This window comes from Drosophila subpulchrella, unplaced genomic scaffold (genome assembly GCF_014743375.2).
Source record: "Drosophila subpulchrella strain 33 F10 #4 breed RU33 unplaced genomic scaffold, RU_Dsub_v1.1 Primary Assembly Seq354, whole genome shotgun sequence".
Lineage (NCBI taxonomy): Eukaryota > Metazoa > Arthropoda > Insecta > Diptera > Drosophilidae > Drosophila > Drosophila subpulchrella.
The window spans coordinates 3,687,454-3,704,345 of NW_023665577.1; the positions used below are offsets into that span (position 1 = coordinate 3,687,454).

The 16,892-nt window shown below is 41.7% G+C and overlaps 1 protein-coding gene across 2 annotated transcripts in view; it reads right to left on the reverse strand.

Moving 5' to 3' along the window:
• The window catches only part of LOC119561065 (alpha-2C adrenergic receptor), a 62,709-nt gene extending 46,197 nt beyond the window's left edge, over positions 1 to 16,512 (reverse strand). For both annotated transcript variants that reach the window (XM_037874907.1, XM_037874906.1), the window contains exon 1: positions 14,862 to 16,512. In XM_037874907.1, coding sequence (XP_037730835.1) covers positions 14,862 to 15,680 — 819 coding nt within the window. In that variant the 5' untranslated portion in view covers positions 15,681 to 16,512. The remainder of the gene's footprint in view (positions 1 to 14,861) is intronic.
• Positions 16,513 to 16,892: the final 380 nt, after the last annotated feature.

Consider the following 16,892-nt stretch of genomic DNA (forward strand, 5'->3'; position numbering starts at 1 on the left):
TAGGTTGAAGGTGTTGCAAATGGGATTGGTTTGGGTCAACCAAGGGTGGAGACCTGGCTTCTCCGCCGTCTTATTTATTTGCCTATTCGCAGCAGTGTGCGGCAAGTTTATGATCGGCAACTGCGACAGACGCAGAACATAAGTCGGCATTGCGGTCAGAATCTCAGTCAGCAGTGGGAAATCAGGGGATTTCTTGCGCTGGCTGAATGTCAGGTTCTTTATTCCCCAAGCGGGAATTATTTCCTTGGGTTTTTGCCCTTAAAAATCCTGAAAATTTACCTTTACCAACACTTTTTGGCCTTTTGAATAACGCCTTCCTAGATTAAAAGCAGTAAAAGTCTGTCAAAATATCTTAATCTTTTTAATGTGATAGAAAATAGTTTTTAGAATTAAGATTAAAGTACCAGGTTAATTTGATATATTAAAATACATCCGAAAAATATGTATGTTGTTAAATGATTTATGCTGCATAGGGATAAATATTGATGAGATATGATGATCATTTTAATGAAACTCAGTATCAATTATATCTAGAAACAGAGCGTATAAAATTGATATGCTTGTCATCTTGCTTTTTGCTCTCTTTTATATTTATGAGAGCTTAAAACATTGATAACTCCTTCGTACCCAGAATAATTTTAGGTATTATCTTTCTTTTTTATCTATCAATAGATAATGGATCCTTATGTTTTTTGTTTTCTGCAGGGAGAACTGATTTGAATGCAATTTGCTGACTCTGACCAATGCTCTGCCCTTTCTTACAACCCTTTTCTTAATAATATAATATTAAAGTAACCCTGTTTACCAAAGATCCCACCACTTGTTGCCTCGGGTCAGGGCATTTACTCAACATTGCCATCGCCTGCCGAATGACTTAATATTTGCAATCAAAATGCCATTGATGCGAAGCACTCCATCTCCGGGGCGTGCTCTGTGGTATCGTGGCACTCTCGAATTCATAACAAGGATAACAAATGGCAAAGCTACATGGCTGCCGTCCTGGCCATAATATCAAATCATATTTTAACGTTTATTCCCCCAACAACAAGAGCAACGGCAGCTTTGTCTTCTCCAGCCTGGGGTTTCTCCCACTATATTCTTTTTTCTTTCGCCCTCCTTGATGGCATCAAATTCCTTGGAGCAGCAACAACGGCCTGGCATTTACTAATTTCATAAAGCCAAATGAAATAAAAATGCCAGCAGAGTGGAACGGAGAACAAAATATAATGGAACAGGACAGAAAAGGGGATGTGACAGTCGGGAAAGGATGTGTGTTGTGTGTGGGATTGGAATTTATCGCGGTCCCAACATGAGGCAAAAATGGAGAGCTCTATTTTTTTGCTTTCTGAGAACTTTCGCCCGAGTTTCGGGCACTTTCCAAATGCAGTTTTGAGCCCGACCGGGCAAAGGGGAAATGATCAAAGACTCGCAATGAGTGCGCCATTTCCGGCCGAGATGATGGCGAGAAAACTGTGGTCGGGCTTAGTGCCAACAATGGCAACAATAACTCAATAAAACCTTGGCGCCACAGACGCAGCGCAAATGAATGCAAGGCGGTGGGGTGGGCTAAACCAGCTTCTTTTCATGTCTGCCAGGCAGTCCTCCTCCTTCTCACACCCCTTTACTTTCCCCGGGAAATATCCCTCTTTGCAACGCCATTCGTCTTCATCGTGCCGGCGTGTTAATGAAAGACAAAGGAATGGCAACGGAGATGCCTTGGCTCTCTCGCTTTTATGGCCAACATTAAAGTGAACTGTAAAATGCGCTTCATTTGTAAAAATGAGCCATCGACATGGGGGCGTATGCGCAACGTGTGCGGCAAAGTGCCCGGAATTATGATGATTGACGATTATACACTCGGGGTAGGAGATGGAATGGTAACTGAAAGAGGGAATTTTCCCCTTTGGCATGCAAAATTAGATGGATTTCTGAAAACTCACAGCTCCTGGCATTTTCCAGAGGGCCTTAGCAAGTATGCAAGGAATACCAGCCAACAGAATGAGGTAAGCAAGTCAAAGGAGAAAAGGCTTAACCAGCATGCAAAACACGCTAAAAGAATTTTTAAAGCACCAAAAAAAGCAGTGGGACCGGAAATTAATATTTATGACATGGCCTGTCCTCAAATGTCAATGTGCACATTTTTAATTATGCACAAAAGTCGAAAAGAAGTGTGACTTCTCGCTGATGCGGGTTTCTCTCAATTATGCCGAGGCAATTTTCACTCCGTTGCCGCTGTCAAATTTTACACGCCCTGCTTTACGGCTTGTTGTTTTTAATTTAAAATTTCCTCGATTCCATTCATTTTCCCTGACTTTTGTTTTGTTTCAGCTTCTGTTTCCTTGCGCTTCTTACATTTTGTTTTTTTTTTTTCATTTACATTAAAAGGCTCCAAATGAGCGTAATTAAAATTGACCCAAGGGAGTAGGGCCCAGGCAATAAAAAGTACGAGATGGAAAGGGGCAAACTTTGGCATAATTAGGCGGGGCAAGGGGCACAGAGACTACATGAATCATCCGGGGGCTTTGGCTGGGATTTATGAATGTCGAAATTAAACTCATATATGCTAAATTGAATCTGGGCCCCATTGAGTCAATGATACTCGGGGCCAAAGTTGCAACTAGGGGGGCGGAGTCTGCAGTAGGGACTGTGTGGCAACAAGGACCTTGCCACCTCCTGTGCGGCCTTGTGCTGCCCCATTTCTCCTCTGCAGCTCTTCTGTCTCATTTAATTTTGAACTTTTTTGATTTCTCTGGTGGCCAAGCGGCTCCCCAACGACATGTGCGGCGAGTGAAAAAGTTGATTTCAAAGTTACCCCGGCGCAAAGGCAGCAAATTAAACTACAAATTCATTTACGCAATGCAATTTCAGCTGGCAAATTTAATTCAATTCGCACAAACGAAAGTTTATCTCGCCGCTTGGGGTAATTATGTTCGCATTTAGTGCCAGATTATGGTACACTAAATTAAGAGCGCAATGCAAATTAAAAACTTATTCATGCTTTTGCCGAATAAATGCAATTTCTATAATTTCTTTTGGGCCTTTCCCTGCCCTCGCCTCCCTGCTCGGTTTTTTTTTACTGGTCCGCCCCACTTCACCGTATTTAATAGCACAAAATGGCCCACAGAAATGGGGACCGACGACATTTTGTGTAATTTATTTGGCCTACGGGCGCTTCCGAGTCCTTTCGCTTTTCCCGTTTTCCCGCGTTTCCATTTCCCACCGACGATGAGGCGCGCAAATACTTTAAGACGATTTTATGTAAATGTTTTTCGTGCTCATGTTTTAAGTGTGCTGGCATCGCCTTCGACGAACGCCGAAAAAAGGCAAACGGCGACCGTCAGAACAAAGGATGCGGCCGGATTTCAACAGCCTCCTGCTTGAGATACACTGAAGAAAAAATTGTATATTAAAATATATAAAAACGTAACTTAAAATTATCAAAATAATATGTAGAGGAGCCATGCCTTTACAACATAAAACTTTTAATTTATTTAAAAAATATGCTATTAAAAAACATCGTGCTTTTAATATAAAATATAATTAGAAATTGGAGTGCATTGCATTGGCATTTTTTATTGTACTTTACTTGGGGGAGGTGATATTTGAGTTAGCTATTAATTGAATCTGTAAACATTTTGTGTATGATTTTACATTAGTATAATAACGATAATATTAAATTAGGGTTATTGGTAGTAAGATTGGCTTATAGTTATGAGGAAGAGGATGGAAAATTATTCTATTCTTATAGTACCTATTATTATTCTGAGAGTAACAAGTTTATATTTATAATTTATGGGACTCATATTAAAAAAAATATTTGTTTCTTTTTGACACCCCTACTTAATAGAAAGTGCTTTTACCTCGAGATAGGTTACCAATTTAGACGCCCTATATTTTTCCCAGTGTTTTCTTTATCCTCGAAGCCTGTTCGGCTCCTTTGGCGTGTCTGTTCATTCGGAATTTTATTCAAAATGGATTATGCCTCCTGCGAGTGAAAAGAAAACAACACGAAAAATAATTCTGCAGCATTTTGGCCCCGCTGTTGTTGGTGTGGTTGCCGGTTTTGTTTTTACGCCACTCGCTGTTGCCGCCGAATTTGTAAGTGTTTATGTTTATGTGACAAAGTGCCAAGGACCAAGGCCCCGAGATTGTGTTCCCGCTCCTGGCCAACGCTGATAATACTACACTCGGCGGGCTAAATAAAGCAGAACCTTAAAGGCGAGCACTCAAAAGTTGAGTTTAATGAATGGCGAAATTGGTGTTTGATTTCGGTGCGGCCATAAATCTTCATATGGTTGCGTCCCATGTGTGCTGACTCAACTGGCAATTATCCCGCCCTGCCAGCCTTTTAGCTTTCCAGTTGCTTTCACTTAAGTAAAAGTAAATCAATATGCCCGGCACGGTATAAATTTATCCGACAAATAACGCATTAAATTGAATTGCTAAATTTCATTTTATTGTTGGATCGTGCGAGTTTTTCACCGGTACTCCCGGGATTCCTCAACGTCGCGTCGAATTTGCCCCCCAACTGCATAACTCTTTCGTTTATTAACCATTTCCCGCGATTCCAGCCCGATTCCCACCCGATTCCGCCCACATATGGGTGTTATATCGAACCAACAAAGGCGCCAGACTCATGGCTATATGGGGATGGCGATGACGATGACGATGGTGACAACGCCAGCTGGCGTGATAAGCCATTCATTACGATTATTACGGAGGAGGTGCCAAGAGAGTTGGGCTGGTTTGAGTACGGGGACCTACACACACATGGTCTTGAACTCTCGGCGAGCAAATAAAAAAATACTGCTGATAGGAGTAAAAAATTTTCATACTCATTTATTTTTATTTACTGCGCGCAATTTGCACATAAAAGCCAGGCAGCCAGCCAGCCAGCCAGCCAGCAGGCCAAAGTCAAAGCCGAAAACCAAAGTCGAGCCCATGGCGTGCGAAAGGGTTTCCTCTGCAAAATATGGAAAAATTATGCGTGGCCATAAAAGCTGAGCGCGGCTAAACAGAGCGGTGCACGGCGAATGCCGATGTCGATGTCAATGGCATTGTCAATATTTAAGTTTTGACATTGTTGTGACAGCGGATGGCGGAAAGTTTTTGCGTGAAGTTAATTTATGGTGTTCATGTGTGCCCATGTTGTCATAAATGTCAAGCGATTTTTTCGGTTCCGTTTGGGCACTGCTTTTTTTCGCTAGAATATTATGGGATCGTATCGAATGGCGATTGGTGTTGGGTCATGCGTGTAAAATTAAGTGCAGCCGGCTTACTCTTTAATTATGGGCAACATCCTGGCATTTGGCCAGCAAAAATCCTAGGCGCCATGCTTTTGCCATTTTGCTCAAATTGAAAAGAGCCCGGCAAATATTTCATTTCGTTTTATTTGGTTTTCTTTAATAAAGCTCCGCTCCGCAGTGAAAATCACAGGGCAGAACTAAAGCGGCTGCGGGGCGTATGCGCAATTTGTTTTATTTGTGTTGCAGAGGCCCTCGGCACGGCCAAGACAAATTTATTTCCAACTTTGACTCGGACTTGGTGAGATTCTGTTTTAATTTGCGATTTTCCGCTTGTTTTGCCAATTAGGCGCCATTTGACTTTACGATTGCAAAACAGTGCCCACAAAAGTCCAAGATTTCTGACAGAGTGTTCGCAATTTATTCGGCAATAAATTAACTTTGACCCTTTTAAGTTGGACAACGGCACAGGGAAAATAATTGTATATTTAAATATAAAATACACCAAATAAAATATAAATAATAATTTAAAGAAATTTTATCTAAAGAAGTGCTTAAATTTAATTCAGGCGTTGGTACCTATGTTATCGACATATATTTTTGGATATTTTATTATTATTTGTTGTATTCAAATTGTGTTTTTTCCTGTGGAATGCTGTCATCATCCAATTGAGTTTCCGTTTATCCTTGGGGCAAAAAGGCGGGCAGACAACAACTTTCCAATGGATTTTAATTCAATTAGCATCAGCGGAACGCCAGTCAATTGTAAAAGAGTTTTGCTTTCATCTCCGTCTGTTTTTCCCCAACTGCCATTTTCCAGCTTTTGCGGCCTGTTTTGTTCAATTTATTTTGGCGAGTATAATTTACTTAGGCAGCAGCAGCAGCAGATTGGGCCAGGATTCTTGTGGGTAGCTCATAAATACCAAATCTGCTTCAGTTGGCATTGTGGCCATAGCTTTAAGCCTGTTTATGTTGCCTGGCAAGTGAAAGTTAATACGCGTGCGAATTTCTCAGACGCTTTTCGCACGAGCCCGGCAGCCGAAACAAAAATAATGATATTAAACTTTGGCAAAGGAATTATATTTCATCCGAGATGACATCAGCTCTCACAACAGAGCTGCATGCATATAAATGTGCTTACATATATTCTGTATCTCGGGCAAACTTTTCGGGGCAAAGTACTTGATGCGATAAGAGGGCACACATTTGGTCCCGGCTTTCGCTCCAGGAAAAATGGAATTCGGGATCCGGACCCGTTCCTGCATTTTATGGAATGCAATAAAAAACTTTTCAGACAGCCTTCCAAAGTATGCAATGCAAATTGTGCAAAGACAAAGCGGGTAAGCGACTTTAAGACACGTCCATCGACTGCTACAAAATAAATAAATAAACGCCAGCTGACTAAGCCAGGAAGCCAAATAATTGACTGAGAACGCTTCATTCCTCGCCGAAAAATAACAGAGAGAAGAATGAAAAAATAATAATAATTCGGACACTAATCCGGGCTTAGAAACTTGGCTTTATTTTAATCAAACTGACAGAGCGAGCAGCGCGAAAAGTTCCCCAAGCTGCCAGACACACGCGCTCCCTTACAAAAAATGGAGGAGAAGTACAAAAAGAAGCCATTGGCAAAATACGCGACGGCCACGATAAGGGGGATAAGCCCCTGGAGAAGTTTTGGGGAGGTGTGCCAGATATATCCGGGTCCAAATGAAGTTCAACTTGTGCCGACTTTAAGTTTCTGCCCAAGCATGACAAATGCCAATGAGCGGCTGCACTGCATATGGCAGTTCTCGAGACGGGGACGGAAATTTGGGCTTAGATGTGTATGTTGTACACAGAGGGAAATTTGGTTTTTAAAATCGTATGTAAAATGTTTTATAAGCCCTTAATACTTTGGGCCATTTTCTCAATGTCATGTTAAGATTCTAGTTAGTTATTTGTGATATAGTTAACAATAACTTGAATTGTTCTCAAGAACACATTCGTTTTCTAAATGTGAAATTAATCTTACATACGACAAACCTGAACAAATTCAACTAGAACAATGTCTGTATCTAAGAGTTTTCACCCAGATAACTACAATTACTACAATTTCTTATAAGCACCATAAATTCTCATAAAGAAAATATTGCAAAGAGCCGATATCTCAATGTCATGTTAACTTTTTAACTAGAACAATGTTTATATCTAAGAGTTTTCATTCAGATAAATCCTTTTGAACTTGATTGAATACAATTTCTTTAAAGCGCCTTAAATTCTCTTAGATAAAATCTTGCAAAGAGCCGATTTCACAATGTCATGTTGACTTTTTCAATAGAGTTAGCAAAAGTTAAAATGACAGTAAAATCGGCTCTTTCCAGCATTTTATTTATGAGATAAAAAGTTTATGATATTACATTTAAAACGAACATTTCTTTAAAACAGCAAATTGACTGTTAACGATACATTGAGAAATCGACCTTTAGACATTGAAAGTTAATCCTTTAAGTTGTACTTACATACATCTAATAAGTTGAACATTTAGAACGAAATACGCGTTGTTCTAGAATCTTGTCTCAAAAATTTTGTTAGGAGAAAGAATAAAAGTTGTACTTTTAGAAATATATTCATAAATAAGTATTAAGAAATAAATATATTTTCTAGGAAAACGAATAACTTTTAATCTCTCCATATTTCCGTCTGAGGTATCAAAATTCAAATGAATTGTTCAACAAATAATTATGTGTTCTCTAATTTTATGGTAACTGCTAAAGGATAATTGAATTTTTTTGCATGTATGGGAAGACCGCAAATGGTATACGTGCAGCACTCACAATAACGAGACACATTCTCACACACAGAGACAGAGGGACCCGAAAGCAGCCGGAAAGAATTGCTCTGTAATTTAATTTAACCAACGATGGGAGTCTGGGTTTCGAGATGGAGCTACGGGGAAGCCGAGGGAAAAAGCGGTGGGCGCCAGTTAGTGGTGCGTGCGCCATAAGCTAAAATGTCAATATTTGCCTATGCCACGCATAAAATGCCAAGGCATATGCCTTGTGGTGGGCATTCAAAGGCGCAATGTCCTCCTCGGATCCCCAGTTCCTCGGTTCCCCAGTGTTTCATTTCATTTTTTCGCATTGCCGCCAGTTGTTTGACGCTCGCCAACAACATCCTATCTGTAAAGTCAGCGGCGATGAGTGCGCGGCGAGCGGAAATTAGCAAACGATTCGAGCAGCCAAACACAAAAAAATAGCCAGAAATAAAAGAGGAACGAACGAGTGTAAACGGGGCGTATGCTTGTTATTTGATTTCGTCCTGATTTTCCCAGCTGCCTCGCCGCATATATATTTTCTTTAATAATTTCCTGTTATAAACAAATCAGGGATGTAATAACGCAGTTCAATGCGTAAATGTTGCTGTCTCCGCTCCCAAAACCCCTGGCTGCCGCTCCAAAATAAATGCCACTGATTATGATCTTAAAAGCCATTTCAAACCGTAATGGCCAGAAAAGTGTACTTTTCCAACGATGTGGAAACGTGGTGTGGGGCACATAGTGAGCACACTAACCTATAAGATACAGTCGGAAAAAACAGGCAAGGGGTTGTTACTACCTCAAAAATAATAAAAACGGAATAGTACCTATTTATTATAAATTTTTTGCTGAAAGTAATTATATATTTATTTTAAAAGCTTTACCATTGATTGCGACCCATTTAAAATAAACAAAATTAGCTTGAACAGAGTACTTTTTGTGCATTGCATTGGTAATCGACTTTATACTTCTAACAACTCATATGAGTGAATTATTAAACAGGACAGCAGAGCTCATTCATCTAAAGTTAAACAATAAAAATAGAAAGTGCAATGGAACTATGAGCTATCCATAGAATTTTAAGACTTTACTAACTAGCAAATACTTAATTTTTTTTCGCAAGTGCAGGGCAAGATACACAAGCATGCCCAAAAACCCGGCCAGGGAAAGTATCTCAAGGACTAAGCCCATTAGCTCGCTGCTCTTGAACCTTTTTTCGCAGCAAGCCCAGGCATTTCTTTGCCTGCCTTTGCATGAAAATGCTGCCGAGTAAAAAAATAAATAAAGAAAAAATGTAAAATACTTTGGCCAACATAAAGGGCTACACTGGCACACACACACATGCTCATCTAGGATGGCAAATGTAAGTACAGAAACAACAACGAACTGGTCTTCAAGCCGAGCAAGTCAAGTGTATGAAATGTAACAAAGACCTAACGAGAATTACAGCCCCAACATGCACATGTACGGCATAATGAGAAAATATCAAAAGTGCCCAGGCACACGCACACCCATCTGGTCTGTGGACTTGTGGACTTGGACTTGGTCTTAAACTTGGTGTTGGTCTTGGTTTTGGAACCCCCGGGTCCAGGTCCATGCCCAATGTCAACTTAAAGTCCTTTGCTTGCAGCTCGACTGCCGCCGGCCACGACATTGAGGTTGGGAAAAAAAACGCCATTATTACGGAGGGTTTTTCACTTAATTTCCTTTAAAGTGCCGTCGCAGAAAAAACTGACGCTAATGAGCTACTTAGGCAATGACTTAAGTCGTTATTGTGCTGCCGCATATCATCGCATTACACATTACATTACACACACGCCCGGTTGGCGCGTAATTTGAGTTGAGTAGAGCCCTAGGTTTTTGTCTTAACTACTAAAAACTTTCGCTGGGATTTAAGGAGGGATGATGGTATTATGGTAACCCCACGGCCAAAAGCCGATTGAGCCTCACTTTTGATCCTGGCCATTTGTTGCGTTCCATTGTGCGATGGCTGGCTTTTGTGAGGGGCTCCGTAAAATGGTATATAATATTCGATTAATATTTCAATAAAGTGTTTGCCCCTTTACGGATTATAATAGGGTCCATTGTGCCACCCTTTGGCACTTCGCCCTGCACAAAGGACACAATGGCCGGCAGCTTGAGTTTGGCTGGGGAAGTGAATAATGTAGTTTCTTGGAATTAGAATTTCTTGGGGGGGTTCAGAGGGCAGAGCAGCCACTCCATTCAATAAGCGGCCTTTTGTATGCTCATTCGTAGATTTGCTGGGAGCCCAGATTGAGGCACTTGCTGTGCGAAATTGCAGCCATTACGTGAATGGCAAACAATGCCAGTTGATTTTGGGCCACGCCGCGGGACTTCGAATTATGCGGCCAAAAATAACAGGCCACCCACGCACGCATATCAGGATATACCTCATTAGGTTCGGCATTAATCAGGCAGCCACCCTCCGCCAGATGATGTCAATTAAATGCGGCCCGTCAAAACATTTTTCCCGCCCGAGAGAAGACAGATAAAAACCCAAAAATAGTTCAATGCTGAGGGCATCTCGAGTGGCACGAAATCAGCGTCATCGCGCTCTAAAATGTTGTTTTATTAATTAAATCGAGCAGGCAAGTGTCAAATCAGCGCCTCCACCGCACGGCCCGCGGCCAACCCCCAACCCTTTTTTGCCAACCCCTGCGGCTTGTATTGCGGTTCAATGTGCGACGATGACGATGACGACGACTACGACGGCGGCGAACAACAATTTTGTACATGTCAACATGGTGTCATAATTAAAATGTTCACCAGGCCATGCCACTCCACCACCGCCGGTCGTTCTTCTCCTGCTCCTCCTCCTCCGAAACCCCCTTTTGGGCCGGCAAATTGGAGGTTTTACATGCCAGCCCCGGACAAGGCCATTGCGGACAGGCATTTCCCCTTCCGAAATTCGCCGGGAGACATGCTTAATGATTGGACAGTGCTGAGCCAACGACTCGTTTACTGCCACTGCACAGGGAAAAATCAATTTTAACTGGTGTTGCACACTGGTAAAACGCAAAGCTACCATTTTATAATCTACTAGTCAATTTATCGAACCGAAAGTGATTAGCAAATAAACGTATGAATAAAACCTTTTAATAGTGTCGTTTAAGTGGATTTCGCTGTGCTTTGGCTCATAGTTTTGAGTGGATAGGCTTAGATGTATATAATTATATATATCAGAAATCATTTCATCGCTGTCATGTAAAATTTACATTGATGCACATAAGAAACCTACGCTAAATGGGCTCGTCACGGCTTCTATTTTATTTTTAATATTTACTGAATAAAGCAAAAGAGTGATAAAGTTCCATAAATGTAAGATTTTCGTTTAGCATTAGGATGGTAAAAGAACAAACAAATAAATAAATAATTAGGCACATACTCGTAAAGGTATAGAGCAATTTGAACTTTTTCATTTTAAATTGTAGTACCAAATACCCAAGCAAGTGCAGAAAATTTTAAATAAGAATTCTACCTAAAAATGAACAATTTTAATTGAGATGTTAATCAACAGCCTTTAATTTTATAACATTGTTAACACTTAACATTTTAAAAATAAAGAAAGGAATATTTATATTAATATAAAATATATATAAAACAGTGTTTCTATCATCTGAGATTCTCAAATTAAAATTAATACTTTTTAATTTACAGTTACATTCAAATAAATTTATGGCAAAAATAATCAATAACTATATTATCAAATAATTAAATTAAATAGTTTCTATTGGAATATAAATTTTTAAAACGAGATATAGTCTTCTCTGTGTAGTTTCTAGTTACTAGTTGCCTGATTGGTTTAGCGGTTGTCCCGGTTTCCGTGACATTTGTTGGCTAAAACGCCTCCCAGCTAATTTGAGTGCCCCACGATAATGATTTAGGAGGCAAAAGCGGTAATCGATGCCTTTGAGCGTCGGAAACAAAAAACAGCATAAACTCATGTCCGTAAGTACAAAAGTTTTGTCATTATAAATTGCCATTTTGTGTTGTTTAGACTGCTTAAAATGCGCTAAGAACATGTTTGCTCATTCGCCAGATCCTGGAACTTTATCCGGGCCACTTAGGCTTGATTAATGTGCCAGCATTTGCCGGCGAAACTGGACGCTGGCCATCGTAAATAAAAGCGTTGCCCCCCGAATCCTGGCCCACATTTTTGCCTTTATTGTCTCAAGGTTAATTTGAATGGCAAACTTTACGTAAGCATTCTTCTATATTAGGATACTTTATTTCGTTCTGCTTTCGCTTTCCACTCTATTATTTTATTCTGCCACATTTTTTTGTCTTTCTTTTTATTTACTGTCCAATGAATGAGTGTGTTGGTCATTGGAGGAGGAAAGAGCAAAAAATACAACAAAAAAAATTAATCAAAAATTCTGGAGACAGGCGAGATACAGATAGAAATGATATGGAGGGGAATGCCCTGGGACATTTGCATTTTCCATTTTGCTCCGCATTTATCATGATTGCAATAAATAATATTGTGGTTTAAACCACCGATGACCATTTTATTCAGTGCGCACAGTTTTTCTCTGTTTTCTGGCAGACGGTTTGGTTTTTAAACGATTTAAATTGTTTGCCACTACTGACACTGAGTTCCATTGCGCAAAATGGCCACTTAAAGCTGAAATTCCTCTGGGGAAAACAGGGGGAATTGTGTGCCAATAGCTGCCGGTGGGGTCAGTCAGTCAGCCAGTCGCTGTGATTGAATGCTCCACTCGTTGGGGAGCGAGATTGAGTGACTGCATCGATTCCCCTTGAAGGACGTTTTCAATTTGTGGCAAAATTTAAAGAATTTTCCCGAAAACAGGGCATCAAGTACAGCAGTTTGTGGCAGCTACTGATGTGTTTTCTTCCCTTAGCCCCAGGAATTTTTCTTGTGAGTTTTCCAGCTAGTTTGTGACGCTTTTCCCCCTGGCTTTTCCCATACACACATACGCACTTGTGTTTGGAGGGTTTGCATTTACCGCTGCTTGTGCTTCACAGAAATTCAAATTCAGCAACTGGCAGACCCGCATGATAATGCGCATATTTCTATGGATTATAGCCTACTTTTTGGGACTGGCTTGGAGCCTTTTCGACTGTATTAGACAGTCGGGGCTTCGAGCTGGCGGAATTAGAGACACTCGGAATGTATCCACCACTCATATGCATAAATATTTCTGCGTTTATTCTCTGCGTGACCCGAGAATCGAGGGATGGGATGGTATGGTATAGTATGGTATGGGTTTGGGTTGGGAAAAACCCACTAAGGCAACCACCAAAACGATCTGACAATTGTGCCGGCAACTTGCAAATTTGCATAGAAAGAGGCCGCAATTTTGCGCTTTGCATGTTGCTATCCGAGCATTTTAGCCATTCAACGCTTTATTGTTTGCAAATATGAATACTCGGCAACGATGGCATCTATTGACGTGCAAAAAGTGCCTAAATTGGGCAAGGAGAAGTACCTAAAAATAGCGACGGTGAATTAATACGAATTTACGAAAATAAACCTCATAAGCTTATTGCCCATTTGTGAATAGATATTAAATTCTAGAGCGTTCAACAAAGTATTGTAAGACTTTAAGAAGTGTTCTATATGATTCCTTATTCCAAAAAATTTTATTTGGGTTTTGCTTAACTATTTTCCTCACAACAAGTTGTTCATTACCAAATAGTGAATAGTTTTATGGATAGAAAAATTGCCTTAACAACTAAACAAGAATTTCGTAAACAAATGTTCTTCACGCGTAAATATAATATGGTTCCGAATTAAAACAAGGGAGAACGCTATAGTCGAGTACCTCGACTATCAGATACCCGTTACTCAGCTAAAGGGACCAAAGGGAAATGGAGATATGCAAGCAGCAAAGCGAGATTACAATGCGCCACCTACCGGCGGCTTACAGATTTAAGCGTGATGGGCGTTAGAGTGGGCGTGGCAACATTTTTTTTGGATCAATCGATAGGTATTGACGAGACCAATACATTTCAGTTAAAATTTTTTATCTAGCATAAAAATTGTGGGTGCCACAGGCTTGGGCGGTTTGTGGGCGTTAGAGTGGGCGTGGCATATTCGCATAACAAACTTGCGCTGCGTACAAGGCTACGGAATCTAAATAAGAAATCCCAGTACTCTATCTTTGATAGTTTCCGAGATATCCGCGTTCATACTAACGATTTTTTGAAGTTTGTGGGCGGTTTGTGGGCGTTTCAGTGGGCGTGGCAAATTTTTTTTGGGTCAATCGATAGGTATTGATGAGAACAATTCATTTCAGTTTAAATTTTTACTCTAGCATCAAAACTGTAGGAGCCACAGTTTTGGGCGGTTTGTGGGCGTTAGAGTGGGCGTGGCACTCTACTGAAACAAACTTGCGCTGCGTAAGAAGCTCAGGAATCTGCACGCCAAATCTCAATAGCCTAGCTTTCATAGTTTCCAAAATCTCAGCGTTCATCCGGACAGACAGACAGACGGACAGACGGACAGACGGACATGGCTAGATCGACTCGGCTAGTGATCCTGATCAAGAATATATATACTTTATGGGGTCGGAAACGCTTCCTTCTGCCTGTTACATACTTTCCTAGTACTTTACTAGTATACCCTTTTACTCTACGAGTAACGGGTATAAAAATACCTCCAATCAGTCCAGATCAACCATAAAATAGCTAATTCGGCAGCACACATAATGCTTTTCAATTTCGTAAACCCGCTTGTATTTCCATTGTTCGATTGTCGGTGGGGCAACGTCAATTGCCGTCAATTGGCGTCAATTTCGCATGGGATGTGGGTTATTGCGGCACTCGGGAGCACTTACCTCGCACTTGGGCAGCGGTCCCTCCGGCATCTTGACCTTCCAGCCGAGGAGCGGCGGGATGCAGATGAGGGCGGACATTATCCAGACCGCCGTGATCATGACGGCGGCACGCGCCGGGGTCCTCGACTTGAGATAGTCGACGGCCTTGGTGATGCTCCAGTAGCGGTCCAGCGAGATGAGGCACAGGTTCATGATCGAGGCGGTGCACAGCAGGACGTCCATCGCCGAGTGGATATCGCACCACCAGCTGCCGAAGATCCAGTAGCCCATCAGCTCGTTGGCCAGCGAGAAGGGCATGATGATGAGGCCCAGGAAGAAGTCGGCCACCGCCAGCGAGGCGATGAACCAGTTCTGTATGTTCTTCAGCGACTTCTCCGTGGCAATGGCTATGATCACCAGCATGTTGCCCACCACGATGATGATCATCAGAATGGTCACGATAATGGAGGCGATCACGATGTGGGTGAGCGTATAGCCGCTGGGATATCTGCCATCCCAGTGGACTTCTGTTTGATTCGGATTGGTCAGATTGCCCGAGGTCGCCCCCGAACCGCTGCTCTGATTGTAATATCCCGCCGCCAGCTGAAGACTGCTGTTGTAGAAACTGCCATTCAGAAAGTATATCGTGTCGTTCACATTGATATATCCCGATCCCAATCCGGATCCGGATCCCGGGGGCAGGGTCAGCTGCCCGTCGACACTGAGCAGGGGCGGATTGAGGGTGGCATTCTCGGGTTTTCCGGTCGTGAACACGGCCAGAAACTCATCGGTGCTGATGTTGCCCGTATTAATGTTGGCATTCAGTCGGCTATAATCCATTGTGATCTGAATGGGCTTTCGTCTAACTAGCTCTAGAGTCTGATTGGTCCCATGCTGCCCGTGTTTATAATTAAATCTTATGGCGCGCGAAATTCCAATTGCAACCGATTTAATACTAATAATTTAACTAATTCCTAAAGCATATAGCATAGCATTCGAATATTATTTCGATTATTTATACCCGTTTTGCACCGAAACTTGTGTGTGAGCGGCGCGATCTGTGGCGAAAACGCGCGCTTCTTCCTCTATTTATTGGTATTTATATATTTTTGTTTGGTTTTGGTTTTTTTCTTTTATTGTGGTTTAATCAATTAGAGTCTACAGTATGTACAGTGGTACTGTGGCTACACGGACACATATTATTTATGACAGAGACGCGAGTAGAAAAGGCTGCTGGCTATTTACAGGAGGATGGCATTGTGGCTTGGCCGGAACACGATCCCATCGATCCGGCTCACATGGCGTATGCGCTACGGGTCCGCTTTTGGCCGACTCATCAGTCAGACATTCCGCACGCCGGCATTAATCTTTAATTGAATAACTTGTGCTCTGCCACTGAAACCGAAAAATAAATTGTGCGGATATCTCTTTCTGTGTGATGGATGCTGTTTTTTTCCGCTTGGTATTCGATTTTCGATTTGATTTTACGTCTGATTTCTTATGTTTATTTACACACAAAAACGCGCGACCCGCGATTTTGGCCCTCAATCAGGCGTTGGCATATTTCGAGAGGAGAAACTGTTGCCGTTCCGGCTGACTTTGGTTGGATCTTTTGGCTTCTGTCGGCTACTTGGCCAATTGGCGCGCCCGGAACACGTTCGCACCGCTGGAACTGCACATCCTAACTGAACTGAAGCATCGCTGCCCAGCTTGCTACCAAAAAACGGCGTCCACAATTGTCAGTTTGCCGTTCGTGTTGGCTCGTTTGTTGTCGTTTTTCCGCCGAGGGAAATTCTCTCTGGTTTTCCATCAGTTTTTCGCCCTCTCATTATCCGACACTCTTTGGGATCCGGAATCATCCAAGTTGCGGGCTCATTTGATATGCTCATCTTGAGTGTCCCGCACTTGCAGTGGTCGCCTTTGTTTACCTATTCCATTGGCAAGTGTTGCGGTGTCAACAGATTAAATTTCTGGCAAGGTAAACAATATGGCCAAGTTGCGCTCGAATAAATAGCGCATCCGGCAAATATGAACAAAAAGCAATTATAAAAT